The sequence below is a fragment of the Nannospalax galili genome, unplaced genomic scaffold (genome assembly GCF_000622305.1).
Source record: "Nannospalax galili isolate Female #2095 unplaced genomic scaffold, S.galili_v1.0 scaffold806, whole genome shotgun sequence".
NCBI classification, from domain to species: Eukaryota; Metazoa; Chordata; class Mammalia; order Rodentia; family Spalacidae; genus Nannospalax; species Nannospalax galili.
Window position 1 is genome coordinate 2,198,309 of NW_008355419.1, and position 23,466 is coordinate 2,221,774.

The 23,466-nt window shown below is 56.7% G+C and overlaps 1 protein-coding gene across 3 annotated transcripts in view; it reads left to right on the top strand.

The window, feature by feature from the left end:
- Positions 1-23,206, top strand: part of Arhgef16 (Rho guanine nucleotide exchange factor 16) — a 23,952-nt gene extending 746 nt beyond the window's left edge. Inside the window, exons 1-16 of one of the 3 annotated variants that reach the window (XM_029555876.1) lie at positions 169-270; positions 5,997-6,107; positions 7,491-8,095; positions 10,153-10,198; positions 11,162-11,328; positions 12,671-12,727; positions 13,277-13,437; positions 15,676-15,828; positions 15,920-16,049; positions 17,404-17,478; positions 17,670-17,762; positions 19,279-19,430; positions 20,154-20,342; positions 20,839-20,912; positions 21,381-21,482; positions 22,556-23,206. In XM_029555876.1, the coding sequence (XP_029411736.1) occupies positions 7,511-8,095; positions 10,153-10,198; positions 11,162-11,328; positions 12,671-12,727; positions 13,277-13,437; positions 15,676-15,828; positions 15,920-16,049; positions 17,404-17,478; positions 17,670-17,762; positions 19,279-19,430; positions 20,154-20,342; positions 20,839-20,912; positions 21,381-21,482; positions 22,556-22,695 (2,124 nt within the window). In that variant the 5' untranslated portion in view covers positions 169-270; positions 5,997-6,107; positions 7,491-7,510 and the 3' untranslated portion in view covers positions 22,696-23,206. Of the gene's footprint in view, positions 1-168; positions 271-4,115; positions 4,188-5,996; positions 6,108-7,490; positions 8,096-10,152; positions 10,199-11,161; positions 11,329-12,670; positions 12,728-13,276; positions 13,438-15,675; positions 15,829-15,919; positions 16,050-17,403; positions 17,479-17,669; positions 17,763-19,278; positions 19,431-20,153; positions 20,343-20,838; positions 20,913-21,380; positions 21,483-22,555 lie in introns of those variants that run through there. The other 2 variants (XM_029555877.1, XM_008852661.2) reach the window with 2 other exon arrangements.
- The last annotated feature ends 260 nt before the right edge of the window (positions 23,207-23,466 follow it).

Below are 23,466 nucleotides of genomic sequence, written 5' to 3' on the forward strand. Positions count from 1 at the left end.
TCGGCCATGGTGGCCAGCCCCCTGGCAGGTTCAGTCAGCAGTGCCTTCCGTGGAGAAGCCGACTGCTCTGGAGAACTGTGGGTGCCACTTGTAGGCAGGACGGGGGTCACCTGTCTCCGCTACTCTGCTCTGGTCCCCACATCTGTAAAACGGAAGCAGGCATAAATTTTGAGTTTGAGCTGGAAAGGTGAACCCGGAGCATGCCCTGGCCCTAGGAGCCTGAGTGTCGTAGCAGGTTGTCATGCAAACCTGGAGCCCAGACACAAGCCGGTGAGCCTTGCAGCCCTTGAGTTACTTAAAGTAGGTGCTGGGGGGTGTGCCACTTAAAGTAGGTGTGCCACTTTAAAGTAGGTGCTGGGGGGTGTTTCTGACCTGAGTGACCAGCAGCAGGGTACCAGGTGCACTGCATTGGACCATTCACGACTGTCATGATGCCTCTGATGTGGTGCCCGGGTGTGTGGATGCCAGATTGGAAAGATGCTCCATATGAATGAAGGAAAACAGCCTCTGGGCCTCAGTTTCCTTCACCGTAGCATGGAGAGTGTTTATTTGACCAGCAATTGTTGAGCTCCCTTTCTGGGGACAAATGCCAACAGTCCAAGCTGTCATGATGTGCCCCAACCCCCCAGGCGGCAACAGTGAGCCATTCTGGTGGAGGGGAAGGGGTCCCCCGGCTGCCTGGAGGAAGCAAGTTCTGAGTCACCCAGAGAACGGGGGAGAAAGCCTGCTAGAGGCTCCTTCCTGTTCTTCCCTGAACCTGTAGCAAGAGACTCTTGCTGGGAGGTTTGTTCTGGGGTTCTACCTCCCCTAGAGCCGCCCGGCAGTCCTTATCCACCCATTTGTGAGAAACTGAATTACAGAGGTGAAGCAGCTGGTTGGGAATCCCCAGGACTTGAGTATGGAGACCCGACAAGGGTCTGTTTCCCTGAGGCTAGGGCACGCTCAGCCTGGGGGTTTTGGTTTCAGTTTCCAGACTGGTCTCCACTTCACCCTGTGGCTTGGTGCTCAGGTGACTGTCCCTCTATACAACAGGGAGGAGTCCAGAATTCCCGCTCATCCTCATCTGGTTCAAGGTTTGGGAGCAACCTTCTAGGTCAGGATGAGGCCTCAGGGCCTAGCTCCTCCCCTCAGACTCTCAATGGTAGGCCTGACCCAGGAGAGTCACATTCCCTCCATCTCAGCGTCTGATTTCAAGGGAGGGGAAGATAGCCACTAGTCAGAAGTCTGAGGACAGTGCAAAAACACCGTGGGGCAAGACAGTGTCAGAGGGCACAGTTGGTGGGCCTGTTTTCTAGCTGGTCAGGGGGGCAGTGGAGGCCTGGCACCTACCAGGTTCCCATCAGGACACTGCTTCCCCATCCCATACTCTGGGGACTCCTGTGGGTGCCAACTGAACTTACAAAGGACTTATTAGATGTCTAGGTGAGTGGTGTGGGCTAAGCTGGGCTGTATCCAGGCTAAGTGGGCCAGGTGGGTAAAGGAGGACTCCAGTTGGCTATGAGGGGTTTTTCCCACTGCAGCTCTGGGGGTGTAGTACCATTGACTTTTTGCTGTACAACTGTCCTATGCACTGTGGGTCTTGGCATCCTGGCCTCAGCCCACAAAATGTGATCAGCATCTTTAGACATTGCTGGTTATCCCCAGATGGGCAAAACTGCCCCAAATTGAGAGGGACTGAGCCCAGCCCTGGCCACACGGCAAATGAAACTAGGTGGTGTTGGTTACGAAGCCAAACCCTGCCCCGAGTTATGTGTGACTCCAGGTCCCCAGCTCAGCCAGGCAGAATCACTAGAGCACAAGGGCAGCATTGTGGGTTGGCTGAGGCTGGTGCTAGAGAGTCTGTGAGTCCCGCCGGGTAGAGATGATCCAGCCTCATAGTTGGTGATGAAGGTCCAACAGGGCAGTAAGTCTCAAACTCAGACTAACATGGGTTCCTGTGAGCAGCTGTGGACAGAACAGTGGGCCCAGCCTACAATAGGGGAAGGATGGCCCAGGTGCCCACTAGATTCATGGGAAACAGATCTGTGGGGAAGGATGAGGGAGTGGAGGTCCAGGTAGAGAGGCCCACCCAGCCTGGGCTATATCCACAATACAGCCAGCTTGGGACTGGACAGGCTGAGTGGGGTCCCCTGAGATGTCAGTATCGCACTGGCTCTACCTGGTTCCCCCATCCATGTGCCCCCAAGACCCTTTCTCTCTGTGGGTTATTTAGTGGCAAAAACAATGTCAGTCTTGTGTGTTCCCAAGCCTCCACCATGGGGCCACCTCCAACCTGAGTACAAGCAGCTGGGAATTGGCATCACTGTCACAAATAGGTCTGCAGCCTCTGCTGAGTGGCCCAGGCCCAGTTTCTGCTCCTTTGAACTGTGCCAGTTGGTCCTCTTCTGGGAGACACAAGTCAAGGCGGGTCCAGGGCAGATAAAGTGACAGCATCAGGCATTCACCTGTCAGTTTGGAAACTGAGCACTCACTGTTTATGGGAGCATAAGAAGAAATTGCCCCAGGAATCCCAAAGGCTCACAAACTTGCAAGGAGACAGTGGCCGGGCTCCCAGATAGAGATCCTACCACAGGTGTGTTTGGAGGAGCGTCTGAGCTCTACTGAACCCAGGCTGCCTGAAATAGGGGGCAGACGCAGATCCTGTGGCATATATATGTAGGATTGAGCACCACCCCCCTCCCAAACCCTCGCTCTCAGAAATACTGTTGCACGACTGACATGGCTGGCATTTCCCTGAGGTGACTAGGAGCCTCTGCCTTGTCATGGTGAGTGGGGAGTCAAGAGTCAGAAACTAGCCACCCTGGAGGAAGGTCTGCCCCATGGAGACATGGGTTGGGCAGGGGATCCAGAGCCCCATAGGGCTCTGTGCTCTTGGGTTCTGTGGACCTCCCAGCAGCAGTAGAAGCTAAAGCAGACGGCTAACCGTCCCCAGCAGATGTTTGAAAGCCTGATACCGAGAGACCAAGGCCAGTGGGAGACAAGGCGAAGCGGGAAAGTGAGAGCAGGAGCCAGGGGCCAGCAGCAGCTAGCAGAAACCCGTGCAAGAGAAAATTTGATTCTTACCCTCCGAGTTAATAGAAGACGTTGCATCCATAAAACAAGAACAGGAATGAAGAACGAAGGAGCGAGAAAGCTCCTTACAGGGCATAGAAATAACAAACAGTTGAATGAGGGGAAAGGGGAAGGTTGGGTGGAGGCTAGCTCCCAAAGGTGGATGAAGAGACGGAAAAGATAAGAAATGAGGGCTTTTCAGAGGCCTCAACTCAGGAGTGTTCCAGAAAGAGAAAATAGTGGAAGAAATTACCCAAGAAATAGCTAGCCGAGCCCAGTGACCCAGACCTCTGGCCCTGGCTTCTGGGAAGGACTGAAGCAGGAGGACAACGAACTCAAGCCCTGCCGGGCTACAGAGGGCGTGCCAGGCCAAGCCGAGCAACTTAGTGAGAGGCTATCTCAAAAATAATTAAATAAATAAATGTAAGGTGAGGGGATGGGTTATAGCGCAGTGGTACAGAGCATCCTCCTAGCACGTGTGGGGCCCGAAGTTCAGTCTCCAGCACTGAGGGGGTTGGGGTAGGGGGCAGTTATCTAGAACATAATGCTAGACCATACAGACTTACAAAACAGGAGCTAGAATGTTAGGTCTGCCAGCACCTTGCTCTGTAAATGAATGTGGGGTCCACAGGGCCTGACTGGGGTGGGGAGGAGCACAGATCACCATCAGGGGACGAGAAACCTTAGCAGGGTACCAAGAGGCCTCAGCAGCATCCGGAAGAGAGAAGGTTGCTTCCCAATCCTAGAAGAAAATAATCCTCATTGAGAACTCTAAGCCCGCCCAGTTACCAGTCAAAGGAGAGGGAGAAGTGAGGACATTTTCAGGCAATCATGATCCTCCCCCAGCCCTGAGGAGCCCTGATAGCCTGAGAAACCCAAGCCAGGTCCGAGACCGTGTCTGGGAACACCCGGAAGTGCCTCCAGCACACAGGGGCTGGACTCTCAAAGAGCACTGGGGAAAAATTAACAGACGAGCCAGCTGTGGAAGGAAAGGAAATCATTAACAAGAGACTGTCCGGCCTGGCCTTGCGGTTCCTGGAGCACGGAACTGTGCAGCTGCAGCCCAGCCCCAGACCAGGAGCCTGTAGTGATGGCCTCTGGGACAAGGCAGCCTCAGAGGACATCTGACGTATATGGTAGGACTTTCAGTGCTGTCTGACTTTCAAATCAGTATTCAGGCCAGACAGGTACCCACAGGCATTAGTCTTGGGGGTCCTAGGCAAGGTGGTGCCCTAGGCCTTTGGGTGTGGTACCTGGCTGGGAAGGAGACCACGCCCAGCAATGGCTCACCTGACAGGTTCCCTTTGGGTACCTTCTGGCCCTGGAATGGACTTTGCTCTCTGCTGGGAGAGGCTACGGCCTGCCAGGGGCCGTGCCACCCACCAGGCCTGGGTGACCTGACTCCGGAACGATGAATATATGTTGGTGGGAACAGAGGTACAGAAAGGACCCCGGCCTTCTGTGGGGTGGGATGCTGTGTAAGGGACTTCACAGGAGATCTGTCCCGGGCCATCAGACAACTAAACTAAACAGACGTCTCCAGGCCTGGGTAAATCAGACAAGTTACTGTGAAGATAGGGCTGGGGACTGTGCAGCCCAATAGCACATCATAGATGCCAGCTCCTGGGGGAGGGCTGGTGAGCCTGTTGTCATCCTCAGCCACTATTTGGAATGTCCTGAGGAATGTGCCCTCCCGGGCTCACAGAGCTCCAGGCCTCAGCCTGCCCCTCCCCCCATACCCCCTCCAGACCCAGCAGCACTTCACTTCCTGGGATGGTTTTAGCTAAGAGTATCTATGCTGGGAGAGCCTAGGACTTCAGGGGCCCAACAGGGACACGTCCAGCTTCTTGAGTGCCTTGTGGACTACAGTCAGCCCTGCTCTGTCCCATTCTGGGAGGGACTGCTGGGCAGGGGCTTAGCACCAATCTGGGGTCTGGGCTATGCAGTGAGCATGTGGGGTAGCCTGAGGCTGTGACCTGCCTGGAGCTCCAGTGTTGTCACAGTGAGCCCTCAGTTCCAGAGACCCTGCCCTCATCCACAGCACGGGTCCACTCTGGCCATGACAGCCCCCCCCCCAACCTCTGGGTACCCTCTGGTGGCCTTTCCAGCCAGCTCAATCCATCTGGCTGTCAGGCAGGGCAGGCACCCACACCCTGGAATGCGATCCTGGGACAGCGCCCAGGTCAGATGGCGCTGCCTTACCCCCAGTGTGGGCAAGTGGTGTGGTTCCCCCTTTGTAGGACTCTTGTAATTGGGCTTCACGGTCTGTTTTGGTTGGTTTGGGCTTTTTGAGATACAGTCTCACTATGTAACCCAGGCTGACCTACCCCAGCCTCACCAGTGCTGGGATTATATGGTGAGCCTCCACAGCCCTCTTAGGCACCTGCCTTTTTTTTTTTAATGTGTATGAATATATTGCCTCCATGTATGTAAGTGCACCTGTGTCATACAGTGCTAGCGGAGGTCAGATGAAGGCATTGGATCCCCTGAAACTGGAGTTACAGATGGTTATTAGCCACCATGGGGGTGCTGGGAATCATGCCCAGGTCCTCTGCAGGGGCAGTGAGTGCTCTTAACTGCTTGAGCCATCTCTCCAGCCCCTCGCCTGTCATTTTTAACATATACAGAATTTTGAGCATATAAGAGGCCTCCTCAATGGTGGCTCCCCTGGCTCTTAGAAAAATTTAAGGGAAAATGGTTACAGAAGGGGATTTTCCCCATGTTGCTTTGGGGTCCTGTGAAGTCTCCTGAGCACCAGCACCTCCCCTTGTTGGTGCAGCATGAGGCGCTGAGGTTGATCTTTGATTGAGCACAGGCTTGATCAGCTCTCTGTGGCACTTGCAGACAGCCAGGCCTGTTGAAATGGACTTTGCAGGTTCCTGCTTATGAATCTGTTACGATATCCTCAGACAAAGGGCATTGCTCTTACTCGGCCCATTTTGCAGATTTAGAAACTAAGACCGAGAGGTGTCATCCCTTGATCATTGAAGACCCCAGTTCTCCTAGCCCCCGGCAGGGCGGCTTCTGACAAGTGTGGGAGGACTCCAATCACAGAGGTAAGTGGTGGGGCCATAGACGGCAGACCCTAAATGGACTAGCTGGTGCCATCGGCTGGTTCTCGTGAGTTCGGAAATGGCCCAGCCTGTGTAGGGGTAGAAGAGGCCCTGTCACTAGAATGAGTCTCATGCAGTGCTTCCAGACGGGCCTTCACTCCAGCTCCCGCAGTGTCCCAGTTCAGAGAACAGCTCTGATCACTTCAGTCCCTGAGCCTCAGGCCACCCAGGTTCCACCTACATGTGCCCCTGCCCAAGCCACATCCTTCCAGCCACATCCCTTCTGTTGGCCAAAGCCAGCCCTGGGGCTGTGCTGCACCCAAGGGGGCAGGATATGCTAGTGTTGAAAGAGGAAGTGGGGTGGGCTAGGCACTACTCAGGGCTGCCGCTGCTGGCAACTGGGCCAGGGCAGAAGGACGGGGGCAAGCTGGTGCCAGTGGAGAAGACAGAGGAGTGGAGATGGGCGTGGGACTCGGGAGCTGCCGAGAGGGACAGGCAGAGCTGCTGGGAGGTGAAGCATATGCAGTGGCTGTCGGCTCCTGCCCTGTGCCAAGCAGTGCACCCTGGGACTGTGCTCGGCAAAGGCTTGGTCACTGGCTGCCTTCCCACCTGCACAGTGACCCGGGGTCCTCCTTGGGCCATTGGGGCTCCCAAGACTGAGATTATTGACGCTTAACTTCAGAAATATGGAAAGTGCACTGTGTGTTGGGGCCTGCTAGGAGGATGGGTTCTGTAGACAGCCAGGCTTTGCTTGGGTCCCTGGGCAGCCCAGCCCCCTAACGGGAATGTGGAGCCAGGCAGGGCCATGGTCACACCACACTCTCTGATGCAGTCTCGGGAAGTCTCCTCACGATGGTATAACTTTCCTGGTGCTGACCATGGAAGAGGTGACAGGCATCAGTGAGTGACTGAGCTAGGATCCCAGTCCTAGTCTGCAGGGTCCCTGGGTCTAGCCATGAACCTAGCCCCATTTGCACCCATGCCCAGGATCTAGTAGGTGCTGTTAGAGAAAGCAAGGCGGCCCCTGACGCCCAGTCCAGCCATAGGCTGTTTGTACCAGATCTCTCATCTCAGAGAATAACTGCTTACCCAAGGGTCAGTCTCCATCCTCAAATGAGCCCAGAGATGGAGCAGATGGAAGGGGTATCTCCAGCTTCCTGGCACAGCTGCAGGCCAGCTGTGCCAGCTCCCAGGGGAGGTTCCTGGTAGCCAGTCATGTCTGGCCCCACTCTCAGCCTCTCTCCCACCCCCACCCCATCCTTGCACATGGCATCATGGGAGCCATTGGGACATATGCCAAGAGGCAGCAGGGCAGGGATGGACCCCAGAGAGGCTGCAGGCAGGAGACCCTTCTGAGCCCTTCGCCTCTTGCCTGCTTCTCCCTAGGCCCCCCTCTGCCACCCAGCATGTCCCACCGACACTCAGACAGCTCTTTGGATGAGAAGCTACTGGAATACCGTTTCCATGCCGAGCTACAACTTGATGCCAACGGAAACCCTGTGCCTGGGCTCCCCATGGTCCGGAGCTCCTTGAGAGCCAGGACTAATGCTGCCTTTGAGCCCGAGGCATCAGCACCCCTACAGCAGCCCCCGGAAGATGAGGAGAGGCGGCCCGTCATCCTGAGCACACAGAGCCCTGTAGCCCTCAAGATGGGTACTCAGCAGCTCATTCCCAAGAGCTTAGCTGTTGCCAGCAAGGCCAAGACCAAGACCCCAGCCCGCCACCAGAGCTTTGGGGGTGTGCTCAGCAAGGAGGCTGCACGCCGGGACCCCCGACTCCTCAAAGCTCCCAGTTTCTCCCTGGATGACCTGGACATGGACACAGGCACTGGTGGGAACCTGAGGAGAAAATTGAGGAACCAGTCCTACAGGGCAGCCATGAAGGGCCCGGAGACACCCGGAGGCAAGGGGGACTCAGTCCTGCTAGGCCCCAAGCTCCAGGCTCTGTCTGAGGAGGCCCACCAGCCTCCCCGGTGCCCACCAAAAAATAAGGTAGGGGTCTGCCCTGACCACGGGGCTGAGCATTTCCTCTAGATGCCTGCAGGCAGGAAGCCAGCCTGGCCCTGGGTCTCATCTGCATTGTGTATGGCCTGGCGTGCCTGCTGGGTGCAGGCTCCTGACTAGCTTGCTTTCGTTGCATCCATTAGTCACACGGTGAGTGGAAGCATCTCATCTTTCTGTTGAGGCTGGATTTGGCCATGTACCCAAGACTCTTTCACGTATGCATTTCCAGCCACGGGGGACAGCGGGGGAAACCAGCAGCTCTTGACCCCAGAGGACCAGCCTATTGAATGACACTGAGCCAGGCTACTGGTGGAATGGGGCCGGGGGGCAGTAGGCAGCCCTTACCACCTCTAGTCCGGGAGAAGTCTGACCCATCCATCTGCCCTGGGTGGGCAGAGCACTCATCCCTAGACTGATGCAGCCCCAGCTATTGACATCACTGTGACCCAGGAGAAGAGTCGGGTCCTAGACCTTTAGCTACCAGGCATCTGTTGTGGGCAGCCACAGAGCAGAAAGGCCACGGTCAGATAGAGGCCCCTCCTTTCACCCTTTGTGGGGCTTGCTCCTTACCTGGTTGTGGCGGGTCAGACTCCCAGTTTCAAAGGCTCTTAGTTTCGAAGACATGCAAGGCAGGAGGTACTGCTGAGCCTCTCCGCTAGGTGCTTCCCTCAGACTTGTCAAGGGCCGCCCCAGGCACAAGGCATGGCAGCCTCCATGAAGGGCCTGGCCTGGGTGGGCCTTTGTAGCTCTGTGTCCCCTAGCAGGTTCCTGACACTTCACCTCAGAGTCCCTGTGTGCAAGGAAAGATGGACACAGTCCTGCCCTAGCATACTCCAGAGATGAGTGCATGGCCTCCGTTGGCCTCTTACCCATTGCTGCGCATAACATCCCAGTAAAGGTGTTTGTTTACTTGGGCCTCAGCTCCCTAGACCCTGAAGTTCAGCCTGGCCTTGGGAGAAGCAGGGACACCTGTCAGAGATGGCCACCGGGAGGCAACGTGGCCAGGCCATGAGCTTCCACTGGAGGCCAGTGATGGCGGCAGCAAGACCTCTGTATGTCCGGTGCCAGCCACCGTCCTGCATCACTGTTCTCCCCTGCTGTGCCTTCCTGCGATGCCCAGACCTCTGATGTGCATCCTTATACCCCAGGAGCTGGGAAGGTGCTGCCACTGACTGGGGCACAGGCCTCCTCATCCCTTTGTTCATTCATTAACTCATTTGTCGGCCTAGTGGTGGTTTCTGCCTCTAAAACGCATTCCTGAGCATGCCCTGTGCTGGGGTACCAAGCTGCAGCCCCATTTTTGAGAGTTACCTTGTAGAGGGGTATAGGGAAGGTGCTGAGGCTGGCAAGGGACAGTGCAGGAGGCAGGAGGAGTCTAGATGAGAGGGTTCTCCACAGCCTCAGGGCCAGGAGGGCTGGAGTCAGAAGGACTGGGGCAGGGTGGAATGGTGGAGGTGCCAGGAGGGCAGGAGGAGGGAGCTAGGCCAGGTGGGGAGCACTGTACTTTCCCAACCTGTAAGGGGAGTTTTCAGGTCCCGACTGGTTTGGAGAAACCAGAAGCAACTAGCTTCTGCCTTGGAACCAGTGCCCCTGGTGAAAACCCAGTGTCCCAGCCAGAGAGTGGGGACTGTGGGGATTCCACTGTAGGGTGGGGACTCTCTAGAGCTCTGCCCCCAGTTGCCTCTAGCATCCCCTCCCACTTCTTCTAGGGCCCTGACCAGTACCAGGGCCAGACTCAAACCAGCAGCCCTCTGCCCACCTTCGCTTCTTTCCAGCCCCCCTCCCAACCCATCACTCCCATCATGCCCCACTCTCTAGGTAGCTTTTGTGGACCTGTGTCAGCCCCCTGCTCTGAGCCCCCACTCCTACTTCTCCAGAACTCTACTTTGTGAAGTTGACATTTATCATGCGCCATTTATATGCCCACTGGGCAGGGCCTTGGCAAGACTTGCACGGGGTCTGTGGGCCCCCAGAGCAAAAGAACTGAATAGACTCGAGCCTCCCTCTCCACTGACTGCTGGGGTTTCTGTGTCTTGTCTCTACAGAAGACTCTAGGGTGGAAACGCGCACACAAGGGCTCCTTTAAAGATGGTAAGTGGCTCCCAAGGCAGCAGAGGGCAGAATGTAACCAGGAAGGGGTCTCAGTGGGGCCACCTGGGGGACTGAGTGGGACTGGGAAGAGGGATCAGGCCCGGTAGGGTTCTTCAGGGCCTCAGGTCTCAGAGGCAGATCTGACTATGTAACTCACTCAGAGTTCCCTTGAATTCCCAAGTATGTGACCCAAGGACAGGGGAGCAATGAATTAGCCCCAGTACCCAATAGGACCAATAGATTATAGGGCTATGGACCTCCAGAGGTACAGAGACTCATGCTGTGTGCTCTGTGTGGAATCTTCCTGGTCCAAAGAGAGCCTGCCAGGTTCTGTGGCTCAGGAGGAAAGTAGTGGCCAATGTTGTTGGGTCTGCCCGGCCCCACTGAGGCTGTGAAGTCCAGAAAAGTTTTAAGCCTCAGGTGTCCTAGGCCTGGCCTTTATTAAGAGGTTCCAAGACATGGTGGGCCCAGCAGGAATGTCCCTCCCTCCCTCCTGACCCACGTCAGCTCTGAGGATGACCACAGGCCAAGGCTAAGGATCCAAGCCTCCCAGAGTCTCAGGGCGACTATCTCCCTGTGCAGAGCTGCAGCAGTGTCCCCCAGGCTGAAGGGTTCAGAGGTGCGCTAAGCTGGGATGACCCACCCCAGGCAGGGTCAGAAGTGTGGTCAGCTGTGGGAGGCAACCAACGTACTCAGGCCCTGACTGAGTACCCCAGCTAAGGACCCCAGCCTCCCTCTCCTAGGCTGGGCGCAGCTGGCCCCTGCATGTCTCTGGTTGGTCAGCTTGGCCCTGGCCTGGAGTGCCACATTCTACACTGGACTGCCACTGCCTCCCAGGCTGGCCTTGCACCACTGTGGGAGCCAGCAGGCCAGAGGGGAGCCTGAATGTTCTCAGATCTCTGTGGGGAACCCTAAGGAGGGCCGGACTACCCCAAACCAGACAGATGGCTCTACTTTCCCCAGACCCTCAGTTGTACCAGGAGATCCGGGAGAGGGGTCTGAATACCAGTCACGATTCTGATGATGACATACTCGATGAGTCCTCCAGCCCGGAGGGAACCCAGAGAGCAGACACCATCGTGGTCAAGAGCTACCGACCTGCCCAGCTCACCTGGAGCCAACTCCCAGAGGTTAGCAATCCCACACCCATCCTGAGCACCCACTGGGACCCAGATTGGATTACAGAACCTGCTGTCCCCCAGCAGGAGGTCATATGGCCTGCCCTCCCCCAGCCTTTGGTGGCCCAGGCCCTTGTAAGGCAGTCAACAGCTTCCAGGGCCCCAATCAGCCTGTGGGCCTTGCTAGGTTCCTTGGGGGGTAGTCCCTGGGGGAGGAGAGCATGAGAAGTTTGTCTTCCGTCCTGGTATGTGGCAGGTGACCCTGCTCAGACTGATCTGCAGGGACCCACCCTCCTCCATAGGACCTTCACCTCACACCAGCATAGGGGCAAGGCCACCCCACCACTGCCCACAGCTGAAAGTGGGTCCCTGTGGACTACAGCCGCTCAGTGGAGCGCAGGGCCAGGATGGTGGCCGGGACCTAGCCGCTGTGGCAGACATGTGACCTCTGTCCTTTGCAGACTGTGGGTGTGACAAGCAGTGGGGATGAGTGGGCCCAGCCTTCCCGTGGTCTCGGTACAATGGAGCTCCTTGTTTTCCTGCTGGGGGAGTGAGGGTGGGAATAAGGGACCCTCCGTGTAACTGCCTGCAGTGGGATCCCAGCCAGGGAGTGTCCAGCCTAGGGCTGAGACAGGGCAACATCTGCCCCTCACAGATGAACATGTCCAGAAATGTATGTTTATTATCCTGCTGGATGCTGGTAGCTGAGGGGTGTGTGATCCTCCCAACTGGGATGGGGCCCAGTATGCGGTACCCCATAACACTACCAGATACTCAGAGCCCCACCTCCCCAAGCTTTGAAAGCAGCAGGGGCCAGGCACTGTTGATGGCCCAAACTGTGGGAAGGAGAGCACAACTGGAGGCAGACCTAGGTCCTGCAGAGGGCAGGCAGTGCGGCTATCCAGCCTGTCCTGACGTGCTCTACAGGAACAGGCATGCCATGGCTCAAGGGAACCACACCAGGGTAGCTCGCTGGCCATGGCCCCCGAGGGTGTGTAGAGCACGGGCGCTGCAGGCTCACTGGCTCAAGTCCCTGTGCCTTCACTGGCAGGGCTCTGACTCACCTGCCAGGTGGTGTCTGAGTCACGGCCCTGCCCCTCCACTCTGTCGCTCTGGACTCCCTGCCAGTTGCCCTGGGCTGGTTCAGGTTCTAGAAATGGAGTAGCCATGTCCTGGGAGATTTCCACAGATGGGGTGAGGCTGAGGAGGCACAGGCAACTCTGCCCAGGCTCCTGCCTCCTCTAGAATGTTCTGTCCTCCAGGCTGGGTCAGGCCCAGGGGAGGGTAGAAGTGGGAGCCTGGCTCTAGCTGTAGGACCTGTGACCCATAGCTTCCGGGCCTGTGCTGTCTGCAGGTGCTGGAGTCAGGAGTCCTGGACACGCTGTCCGTGGAGGAACGCAAGAGGCAAGAGGTAAGGCCACTGGGTGTGACGTGCTCAGGCGGCTGTAGCCCAAGTTGACCCTAGGTACGGTGTGGGTCACACAGCACCCTGGGAGGAGGAGACAAGAGCCAAGAGATGTCCTTCCCCTTCTACCCTGTTGGCCACCTCCCATCACGATGGCTGAGAACTAGGTCATTACTCTGAGCCAGGCACTGGCTGAGCCCCTCCATCACGGTGTGATCCTTCAAGTGGCATCAAGGAAGGGGCTGCCATTGCCTCTCAGGCAAGGACCAGAGTGCTGCCAGGAACAAAGGACATGGCTCGGGGTAGACTATCTGCCTAGCATATGTCAAGCCCATTACCACAGTCCAGTTACCATTACCACAGTCCAAAAAGGCAAAACAGTTCAGAGTCCACACAGCTCATGAGTTGCTGAGCCCAGACAGCAAACGCAGGGACACTGATTCATGGCCTGGGCATTTGTCATGACAGCCCGCTGCAGGGGGCCTGCCTGAGGTTCTGAGATCCTGGGTACCCCCCTTCCCCGCCTCTCATTCTGAACACCATCTTCTCACACAGGCCATCTTCGAGATCCTTACATCCGAGTTCTCCTACCTGCACAGCCTGAGGATCCTGGTGGGTGAGTTCCTGCAGTCCAAGGAGCTACAGGCCACTATGACACAGACAGAGCACCACCACCTGTTCTCCAACATCCTGGATGTGCTAGCCACCAGTCAGAAGTGAGCCTCACCGCCCTCCCTAAGTCATACCTATGTCCCCGGGTCCCCAGGCCTTTGGCAGGGATCCTAAGAATCCCACCTCAACCTTGCCTCCAGGTGGTCAGCACTGTAATGATGTCATCCAAGATCTGGGGGAGCCCCGGGCTGTCTCTGTGGATGTGTGGATGGGACAGTTTGGAGCAGCCCCTGGCTGGGTGGAGCCTGACAACCTCCAGAAGCCCTTGAGGCCTTTGAGAGCTGGTGATAGAGATAGGTTGAAGACCTGAGCGCTGTGACAGTGGGTACCCTAGGCTCCCAGGAGAGGTGGAGCACTTCTCCTGGGCACAGCCGTGTGCCACCAGCACTGGGCAGAGTGGCACAGGCAGCAGTAGAGTGTTCACCCAGCCAGGAGGCAGCCTCGCATTGCAACCCCAGGTCATGTTCTGCCCAGAAGTGTCTGGTGGCCTGGCTGGGCTCTGGTTGCAGGGAATGGAGATGGAGGAGGGGCCAGACACATAGCTGCAGGCTAGTGAGGGCATGTATGTCCCTGTATGTGTATGTACAAGTACTTGTGTGTGAGGATGGGGTACAGGTGGGAGTGCCTGTACATACTTATGTATGTACCCTGTATGGGTCTGTGTGTGCTTTGTGCATGTACATGTGTATGCACACTGGTATGTGTCTGTGTATGTGCCTGCCTGTGTATGCATGTGCATACTTGCATATGTGCATGTGTGTATGCATGTGTTGAATTCCTTGGAGGGCACAGTCTAGGCATGCTGCGTGTGGGCTCAGCCTCTACTGCTCCTGCATGCTGGGAGACCCCAGACCTCCCCTAGGCTCCCAGCCTCAGCCTCATTCTTCACCTGATGGGACTGGTGTCTGGGCCTGGGGTGGGGTCAGAGGTGCCTCTGTGTCTTCATGTCAGGATCGGCCCAGCCCTCACTGAACCCACCCAGAGTCTGCTGCTGTGGACACCTCCCCCCAGGAAATTTCAAAGCCATGGGAGCAGAGGACAGAGGACTGTCCTATCCCTGGGGACAAGGGCTTCCTGTAGAGCTTCAGTGACTAGTTGTGGGAACTCCCAACCCCTTACTTAGTGAAGGAGGGGAGAGGTCCAGGGAAGTGGCTGCCTCTCCCCAGTGTTGACCCTCATGCAGTCTCCTGCCCCCACGTGTGGTCCCTTGGTCCTGAGCAGCCTGTTTGCTCTGGTCTCTGCAGAGCTCCAGCCTGGCCATTCCTGTCTTAGGGTGGGACTCTGGCCTCCTCCTCACTTCACCTCTGGGAATTGATGTTATTTTGGGTCAGTGGCTGGCTCTCTTGGGCCTTCCCAGGAAACCCCAGGAGTTGTGTATTTCATGAGCATGTGGTGGGCATGTGTCCAGACAGCTGCAGCTCTGGCTTTCTGGTCTCATCCATGGGTCCACGCATTTCAGAGTCTCTGTCCTGGTTACCCAGTTTCCCAAGAGGGGAATGGCTCTCAGGATGTCCTTTTGTATAGGAAGTGAGGTTCTTGAGTCCTGACTTGCAAAGGGGCTTCTGGGATGGATAGAGTCCTCCCAGCCACCTTAGCCAGGGCCCAGGGACATGGCTCAGGGTCTAGTATGTTGAGCATCTGCAGGATAGACAGAAGGCTCCAGCCACTGCCTCACACACCAACAGGCCAAACCCCAGGGAACCCTGGGCCAAGTTCTTACGTCATTAGCTCATTTTGTCCTCATCACTCTACCCAAGGCCTGGCTTACGAGAGGTCAGAGGCTGGTAGTTCCTCCAGGGCCTCTGCCAAGAGCCTAGGCCCTACCACCTGGACTGGACTCTGTGAAGGTGGATGTTTATAAAACCTTTCAGGGGGCTTGCTGTCGGAGCCACCTCAGTGGCAGGGTCCATCTCTAGAGAGAGGTGGCCTTTCCTGGTCCTGTAAGGGCCAACGTAGCCCTTCTGTGCCTACGAGACTGGTCACCGCATCTCTGTCCTTGAGTTCTTTCCATGGGCAGGTATAGGGATGGATACTCTGCAGGAGGCATTTGAGGATCTAATCTGTCCTGGGCCCCTGAGGGCTATATGACAGCCCTCTGCAGGGAGCAGTGGCCTGCCCAAGGTCCATCTGGCTTGGGATCTGCCACAAGGCACCTGCCTTATACCACTTCAGAAGCAGCGTGGATCCATAAACATGTTTGTCTGCATGTGTGTTGGCATCCGTACATGCCCACCAAAACAGAGTCCTTACCTCCCTAACCACCCCCATTCTCCACATTCCAGGTTCTTTGAGGCCCTGGAGCAGCGGCACAAGGCACAGGTGTGTGTGGAGGACATCAGTGACATCTTGGAGGAGCACGCAGAGCAGCACTTCGTCCCCTACATCTCCTACTGCTCCAACGAGGTCTACCAGCAGCGCACCCTGCAGAAGCTGATGTGAGTGGGGTCCTGGCCACCACAGTCCACCCTGTGCAGGCTCTGCCCGACCTCTTTCTGCAGCCAGAGAGACAGCTGTGTGCTCTTGCAGGGACAGCAACACAGCCTTCCGAGAGGTTCTGCGGGAGATCGAGAAGCAGCCTGCGTGTGGGGGCCTGCCCATGATCTCCTTCCTCATCCTCCCCATGCAGAGGGTGACCCGGCTGCCACTCCTGACCGATGTGAGTACCAAGGAGACCTGCGTACTGCCATCCACGCTTGGCTGTGCTGACCCACTCGAGCCTGCCCCCTTCAGTCTTGCCCTCCGATTCGGCTCGATTCAGCTGTGATATTTTGAATCATTACAATGACAAGTGTGAGATGGTGCAAATAATCATGATCACTCTGTGGTATTGTGTTGCTGTGGCCTGTAGCGCGTGCACACACACACACACACACACACACACACACACATACACACACACACACAAGTCCTAGGTTGCTTCTCTGTTGCTTTGATGAACCTATAGTGACCAAGGCAACTTGAGGAGGGAAGGGTTTATTTGACTTACAGGTTACAGTTCAGCATTGAGAACAAAGTCAAGGCTGGAGCCCGGGGCAGGAACCTGGAGGCAGGAACTGAAGCAGAGACCTTGGAGGAACGCTGCTCCCTGGCCTTCTTGCCTGGCCTGCTTAGCTGTTTCCTTTTGGTTTTGGTTGGTTTTTTAGACAGGGTCTCCCTGTAGTCCCAGCTGGCCTGGAACCCACTATGTAGACCAGACTGGTCTCCATCTCACAGAGATCCGCTTGTCTCTGCCTCTGGGATCAAAGGTATGCGCCGCCATGCCCGGTCTCAGCTACCTTTCTTTTTTTTTTAATTTTATTATTTTTATGTGTATGCATGCATTGCCCGCATGTAGGTAAGTGTACCTGTGTCGTGCAATGCCCTCGGAGGACAGAAGAGGCTGTCGGATCCCCTGGGACTGGAGTTATGGACAGTTGTTAGCTGCCACGTGGGTGCTGGGATTCAAACCCGGGTCTTCTGTAAGAACAACCAGTGTTCTTAACCACTGAGCCATCTCTCCAGCCCCTCAGCTACATTTCTTACACAGCCCAGACCCACTGGTCTAGGGATGGCACTACCCACAGTGGGCTGGACCTTCCTACATCCATTAGCAATCAAGAAAATACCCCATAGGTATGCCCACAGGCCAGTCTGATGGGGACAGCTTCTCAACTGAGATTCCCTCTCCCCAGGTGTATCAAGTTGACAACCAGGTTTAGCGATCACATGCATAGACACAAATACACACAGGCATGCATACATAGACCCCCAGCCCCGCAACTGCAAAAAATGGGGCTTCTGGGTTCCCCACTGCCACTTCCCAGGCTGCAGGGAAGGAGCAAGATGCATGGTGCCAGCGTCCATTCCAACCCACCTGGCCTGGCGGAGCTCCAGGGTCCCGAGGCCATGTATGGGCTATACATACTGGCAGGATTCAGTTGGAACCCTTTAGAAGTCTTCGCCTGCCTTGAGACCCCATGGCAGGCCTCCTGGGAGGGGTCTCAGTGCCTCACAACTGCTGTCTTCCCCAGACACTCTGCCTCAAGACTCAAGGCCACTCTGAAAGGTACAAAGCTGCCAACCGTGCCCTGAAGGCCATCAGCAAGGTGAGGCAGTGCCCAGTCCCAGGTTACCTGGCAGCAGAGACCCTGGGGTGGGAGGGGTTTGTGGATTGTCCATCCTAAGCTTTTTGTGGTACAGAGGGTGAAAGGGACTGGTGCCCACTGTCACCAGGAGGGCAGACACTCTGCACTAGCCACAGCCCCACCTGTGTGACACACGTGTGCTTCCCCTCCAGCTGGTGAAGCAGTGCAACGAGGGGGCCCACAGGATGGAGCGCACAGAGCAGATGATCATGCTGCACAAACAGCTGGACTTCGGCAAGGTCAAGGTAGGTGCTGTGCCAGCCTGGCCCGCCTCAGACTGCCACCCCACTCCCCTCTCTGCTGTCTTCATTTGAGATCAGGAGGCTAAAACGAGGCCCCCTGGGGAGACCCACCCCAGGGGGGAGGCTTGGGTCGTTGATCTTTCCAGGCCTCAGTTTCCCATGTGGGAGTGTGCCTTGCACAACCCCTAGCCAGCTTTGCAGCACTGCTGACCGAGACTGGGTGGGTGGACCGGCCTCTCTGGCCCTCACCTTCACCCCAGGCACAAGACAGGCCTATTCAGCAGCTCCTCCAGAGCCTGTGCTCCTTGCTAGCTTGCTGGAGGCTGATTGGGAGGTCAGAGAGAAGGTGACAGGGCCAGCTCAGGTCTTGGCTTCCAGGGGAGCAACAGTGTCTTTAGCCTGGGCCTGGGCAACTGTCAGCTCTCTTCTGAGCAGGCAGGACAGGACCTGGAGCTCTGCAGATGCCCCCACAATCCCATAGACTGGCCCAGGCCCTGTGCTGTCCTGAGCCAGCCCCCAGAAGCCATGTCCAAGTAGGACCCATTTGGGCCTCTTGTCCTGATGTCCTGTCCACTTGGTGCCCCCCCAATCACTCAGAGGTTCCCTAGCTGATGTGATGAGTCACCTGGGTCAAGACAGGCAGTGAGGCTTCAAGGATCCCCTTGATGGTTGTGGAGGGGCATCCTCCATGACTGCCTGCTGCTCTGCCATGCCCCTACCCCTCACATTTGGGGTACAGTGCCACACCCCAGTCCCAGCCATAGGAGGAGCCCAATCCCAAGCTGGGCTCACCCTGAGTGGGACTCCTACCCCATATGGTCTTGAAGCCTGTGCTAAAGGTGCAGTTCGAGGTACAGAATATAGACTGGGCTGGGTCAGGAAATGATGTGCAAAGCCACGGGTGGGAAGCCCGGGTGACTCAGAATCTGCAGTGGTGTGGGGTGTCAAAACAGAGCACATTTGGAGAGCAGGTAGAGGTTGGCCTCAATTGTCAGTCCAGCTGCAGGGCCCCTTACTAGTGAAGCCTCTTCTGGCTTCTCACACCCATTTCACCCAGCTTACCACCAGGCTCCTGGGATGGGAGAGAGCTCTGTTTCAGGGTCAGGGTTCAGGATACCCCCTGTACCTGAGAATGTGGTCATGTAAAGTGGCCTACCCTTCCCATCCTGGCATAGGCCCCTGGCAGGCCTTGCTTCCAAGAAGTGCAGATCAGGCCCTCAAGCCTCCCCAACTCAGGACAAGGACTGACCCCCACCCCCAGTTCAGGCAGAACGTTCAGCAAGCACCCAAAGAGCCTGGGGTGGCCTGGAGGCTGGACAGAGCTGTCCTGGGTGTGGCTGGATCAGGGCCCAGCATAATGCCTGTGTGTCAACTGAACAGCCTTTCCGTAAGGCACTGGTACATCTCTGTTCATCCCCAAAGGGACATCTAGCTCAATTCAAGGAGATGGGAATTGTCCCTGCTGCCCCCACAGCCTTGCCCTGCCCCATCTCGATCATCCGCCTTTCTCTGTCCCCAGTCCCTCCCACTCATCTCTTCCTCGCGCTGGCTGCTGAAGCAGGGAGAGCTCTTCCTGTTGGAGGAATCCAGTATTTTTAGGAAAATTGCCAGCCGACCAACTTGCTACTTGTTCCTATTCAATGATTTCCTGATTGTCACCAAGAAGAAAAGGTAGGCACTGGGCTGCCGGCCGCAGGCTGTGCTACATCCTGCACTGCTGGGTGGTAGAAAAATCCAGAAGAGGAACAGAGCAGTATCACCCAAGACACTTTCTGAAAGTGAGGGACCAGGAGGCTTTCTGTCCCGGACAGAGGCATCAATAGTCTCTCACACCCAGTGCTTTTATGAACATGGATGGATGAGGCACTCTGAGCAGACATTCAGGAACAGAAGGCAGGCAGATCAAGGGACATTTCTCTGCAGGGGCTTAGAAAACGATTTGTAACAAAATGCGACCTGTTTACAAGGCACAGAGCAGATGTTCACAGAATGGTATGAATGGGGCACAGGTTTCTTATCTAATCTAAACATAAGGGATGGTACCCTTCAGAGCCTGTGTCTGCATAACACGCCCATCTGGTTTTGCCACCATAGACATTCTTGGCTGGGGATGACTTTGCACGTACGCCAGCTTTCAGCAGCGTTCACACAGGGCAGTGGTCTCCGACAAGGCTGGAGCCCTGAGCCCCTCCGACCTCAGCACTCAACACCACACTTCATGAGGTCTGGGGCAGCCAGGTGGTTCCATCTGGAGTCAGGGCTCTCTGGGGTCTCCCTCCTCAACCACAGAAGCTCCTGGAAGCTAGAAGTTCCCAGGGGACAGGTCTTAGGAGCACTCATGTGGTCACCTGATCCTGGCTGGGGAGACCCTGCTGACCTTTTGTGTCCCTACAGCGAGGACAGCTACCTGGTTCAGGACTACGCACAGCTAGACCACGTGCAGGTCAGGAAGCTGGAGCCCTCGGAGCCCTCACTCCCCGCAGGCAGCGGCCGCAGCTCCTCTGTGCCCCACCCCTTCCAGGTGACCCTGCTGTACAACAGTGAGGGTCGCCAGGAGCAGATCCTGCTGTCCTCCGACTCTGCGTAAGATGGCAAGGGGCCCAGGAGGGAGAGGCACACGTGCAAGCATGAGCCTCAGGAGAATGGAATGTGCGCGGTTGTTTCTGAGTGCCTACTGTGTGCTGCGTACTGTCGGTGCTGGCTGGAGCTAGGAAGGGAACATGCTAACAGATGAAAGACTGGGCCGTCTGGTGTCCAGACAAGGAAGCTACAAGAAGGGATGGGTGTGGGTGTGATTGGTGGGAAGCTCATCATCGATGAGGTGCTATTTAGTCAAAACCCCAAAGAGGGGAAGAAATGAGGCAGCAGACGCAGGAGTGCTCAGCCAGAGCAAGCCATGTAAAGGCCCTGCGGCAGAAGCGTGCTCCATAGAGCGACAGGGGGGTCTGGAGCATAGCAAGCCCAAGGGCTGTGGGGCAGGTCCGAATAGGTGGAGACCTGGAGATGGAACAGGTGGTACCACACTGGGACTCACGGCCCCGAGGAGGAAGGCCTCACCCACACTCTCTCTGACCTCCAGGAGTGATCGCGCCCGGTGGATCACAGCGCTCACCTACAAGGAAAGGCAGTGGCTGGGCTGTACCAACAAAGGAGGTGAGTGTGCCGCAGGATTGCAGGGTTTCAGCCTGAGGCAGAGCTGGTCTGCAGAGGAGACACTGTCCAGCCCTCAGGCCACACCCAGCCTGTCCTGGGACTCCTTGCCTGGGTGCAGGACCCTGGCCAGCTGTATGTATGACTACATGCACACAGCCCAGCTCTGCCTTCTCAGTCCTTGAGGGGCTCACCTCAGCCATGTAGCTGGGAAATTGAGACCAAAGGACAGAGCAGGTGGGCCCATCAATGTCACCTTCAGTACTGGCCCTGCCTACTGGCTTAGGAGAGAATCATCTGTCAGTGCTGGGTGTCTGTCCTGCACCTCTGGAGGGCCCGTCTTGTGCTGGGTCCTCTGGGTCACTGTCTGTGGGAAGCTGTGGAGGTGGAGTCCTGCCCTCCTAGGGCTGCAGAGTAGTCCTGGCCTAGCCTTCCGGGTTGTCGCTGACACCAGCCTCATTTCCCCTACAGAACTGCCCCAAGTGGAGATCACCAAGGCATACTTTGCCAAGCAAGCCGACGAGATCACGCTGCAACAGGCCGACGTTGTCCTGGTCCTGCAGGAGGAGGACGGTGAGTGTGGGTGGTCTGCACTGAGTGTTGGGTGCTGGGGGTCTGCACTGAGTGTTGGGTGCTGGGGGGCTGCACTGAGTGTTGGGTGCTGGGGGGCTGCACTGAGTGTTGGGTGCTGGGGGGCTGCACTGAGTGTTGGTTGCTGGGGGGATGCACCAGATCACGCTGCAACAGGCCGACGTTGTCCTGGTCCTGCAGGAGGAGGACGGTGAGTGTGGGTGGTCTGCACTGAGTGTTGGGTGCTGGGGGTCTGCACTGAGTGTTGGGTGCTGGGGGTCTGCACTGAGTGTTGGGTGCTGGGGGTCTGCACTGAGTGTTGGGTGCTGGGGGGCTGCACTGAGTGTTGGGTGCTGGGGGGCTGCACTGAGTGGGTGTTAACTAAACAAGGCTGCAGGGTGTACTAGGGTGCAGAGAGACCAGCACATGCTTAGTGTGCTGCACCCTCAACAACTTCAAAGCTTGGGGCTGGCGACATGGCTCAGCTGGTATGAGGACTTGAGTTTGATCCTGGCTGGGGAGACAGATGGGCAGATCCTGCCCCTCCCCAGGGCTTGCTGGCCAGCCTAGCCTGACTGGCAAGCTCCAGGCCAGTGAGAGATCCTGTCTCCAAAGAAAAGAAGGACAACACCTATGGACAGCTGAGGTTGTCCACACACGTGAGCACATGCATGTGCATCTGTATACATGTGCACATGTGCATGCACATGCCACACACAACTTCCTCAAAGGAAGGACTCCAGGGCTCAGAGTCATGGAATCAGAGCCGGTTGTCACTCTATGCTGTAAGCAAAGCAAAGGGGTGTCTGCACTCCTGGTGGTCCCCATGAGCAGACCCAGCATACACCTCCACGGGGCTTGATGATGGTGCAGTGAGTGTAGTCCCCATCTTCTCAGTGACGGAGCTCCTGGGAGCCAACGTGCTCGTGGCCTTGAGGGAGGTCACTGGCCATTCTCTCTGAGGCAGGAGGGGTGTCAGTTCAATAGTCACCTGGGCCCTGGCACCCTGAGGAGCAGTGGTGGAGGGGTTGGGCACCCCCAGCCTGCCTCTCTCTCACCTGTCCATCTACATGTAGGCTGGCTGCATGGTGAAAGGCTTCGAGATGGAGAGATTGGCTGGTTCCCCGAGAGCTTCGCCAGCTGCATCACCAGCAGTGTGGCCGTGGAGGGTAACGTGCGCAGGATGGAGCGGCTGCGGGTGGAGACAGACGTGTAGCTGGCCAGCTCGAGATCCAACTTATGGTGGACATAGCTTTGGCTCCCAGCCAGCAAGTGGTCCTGCCTGACTCCAAGGAGCAAGAGGAATTTATCCAGGGGTGCTGCTCAGTTCCCTGGGACTTCCCAAAGCCTCATGCCTACGTGCAGGATGCTGGACATACCCTTGAAGATTACACTTGCTTTCCAGGGGATTTTAGAGGCAAGTCCGGGGGTCCACATTCTGGAAGGAGCCCAGCCTGGCCTCTCGCCATCCAATCCCTGCCCCATGTCTTGGCCCCTTGAGGGGCAGCCAAGCTGCACCCAGGCTAACAGTGATAAAGGACTTCTGCCTTGAGGGCAGATAGTGCAGCGTTGCCCTCCCTGCTGCACCCCCTCCTTCCCAGTGGTACAGGTTCTGAATGCCTAGACTGCTCCGTGTTCCAAGAGGACAGCACTGGCGGGAGACTCCCTGGGGTGTCAGCAGGATATGCAACTAAGATTTTAAACGACATTAAAGCATTTCTTTAAAACTTAGGTTTCCATTTGAATCTAGGTGAGGCTAGTCCTACTAAATCCTAAGACATAGCAGGTGGGCAGGCCCTCTGTATGTCCCTGGCTCTGGCCCATCTGTCTACCAGCCAGTGTCGTGGCAAGGCCATGGCTCCTGCTCATAGGGTCAAGGGTGGCAACGGACCTTTCAGGGCTTGGACTGGCCACAGGATCTTGAGATACAGCAGGGACACTCTGGGGTGACCCCAGGAATTGGAGGCAGCCCCTGATCCTCAATACC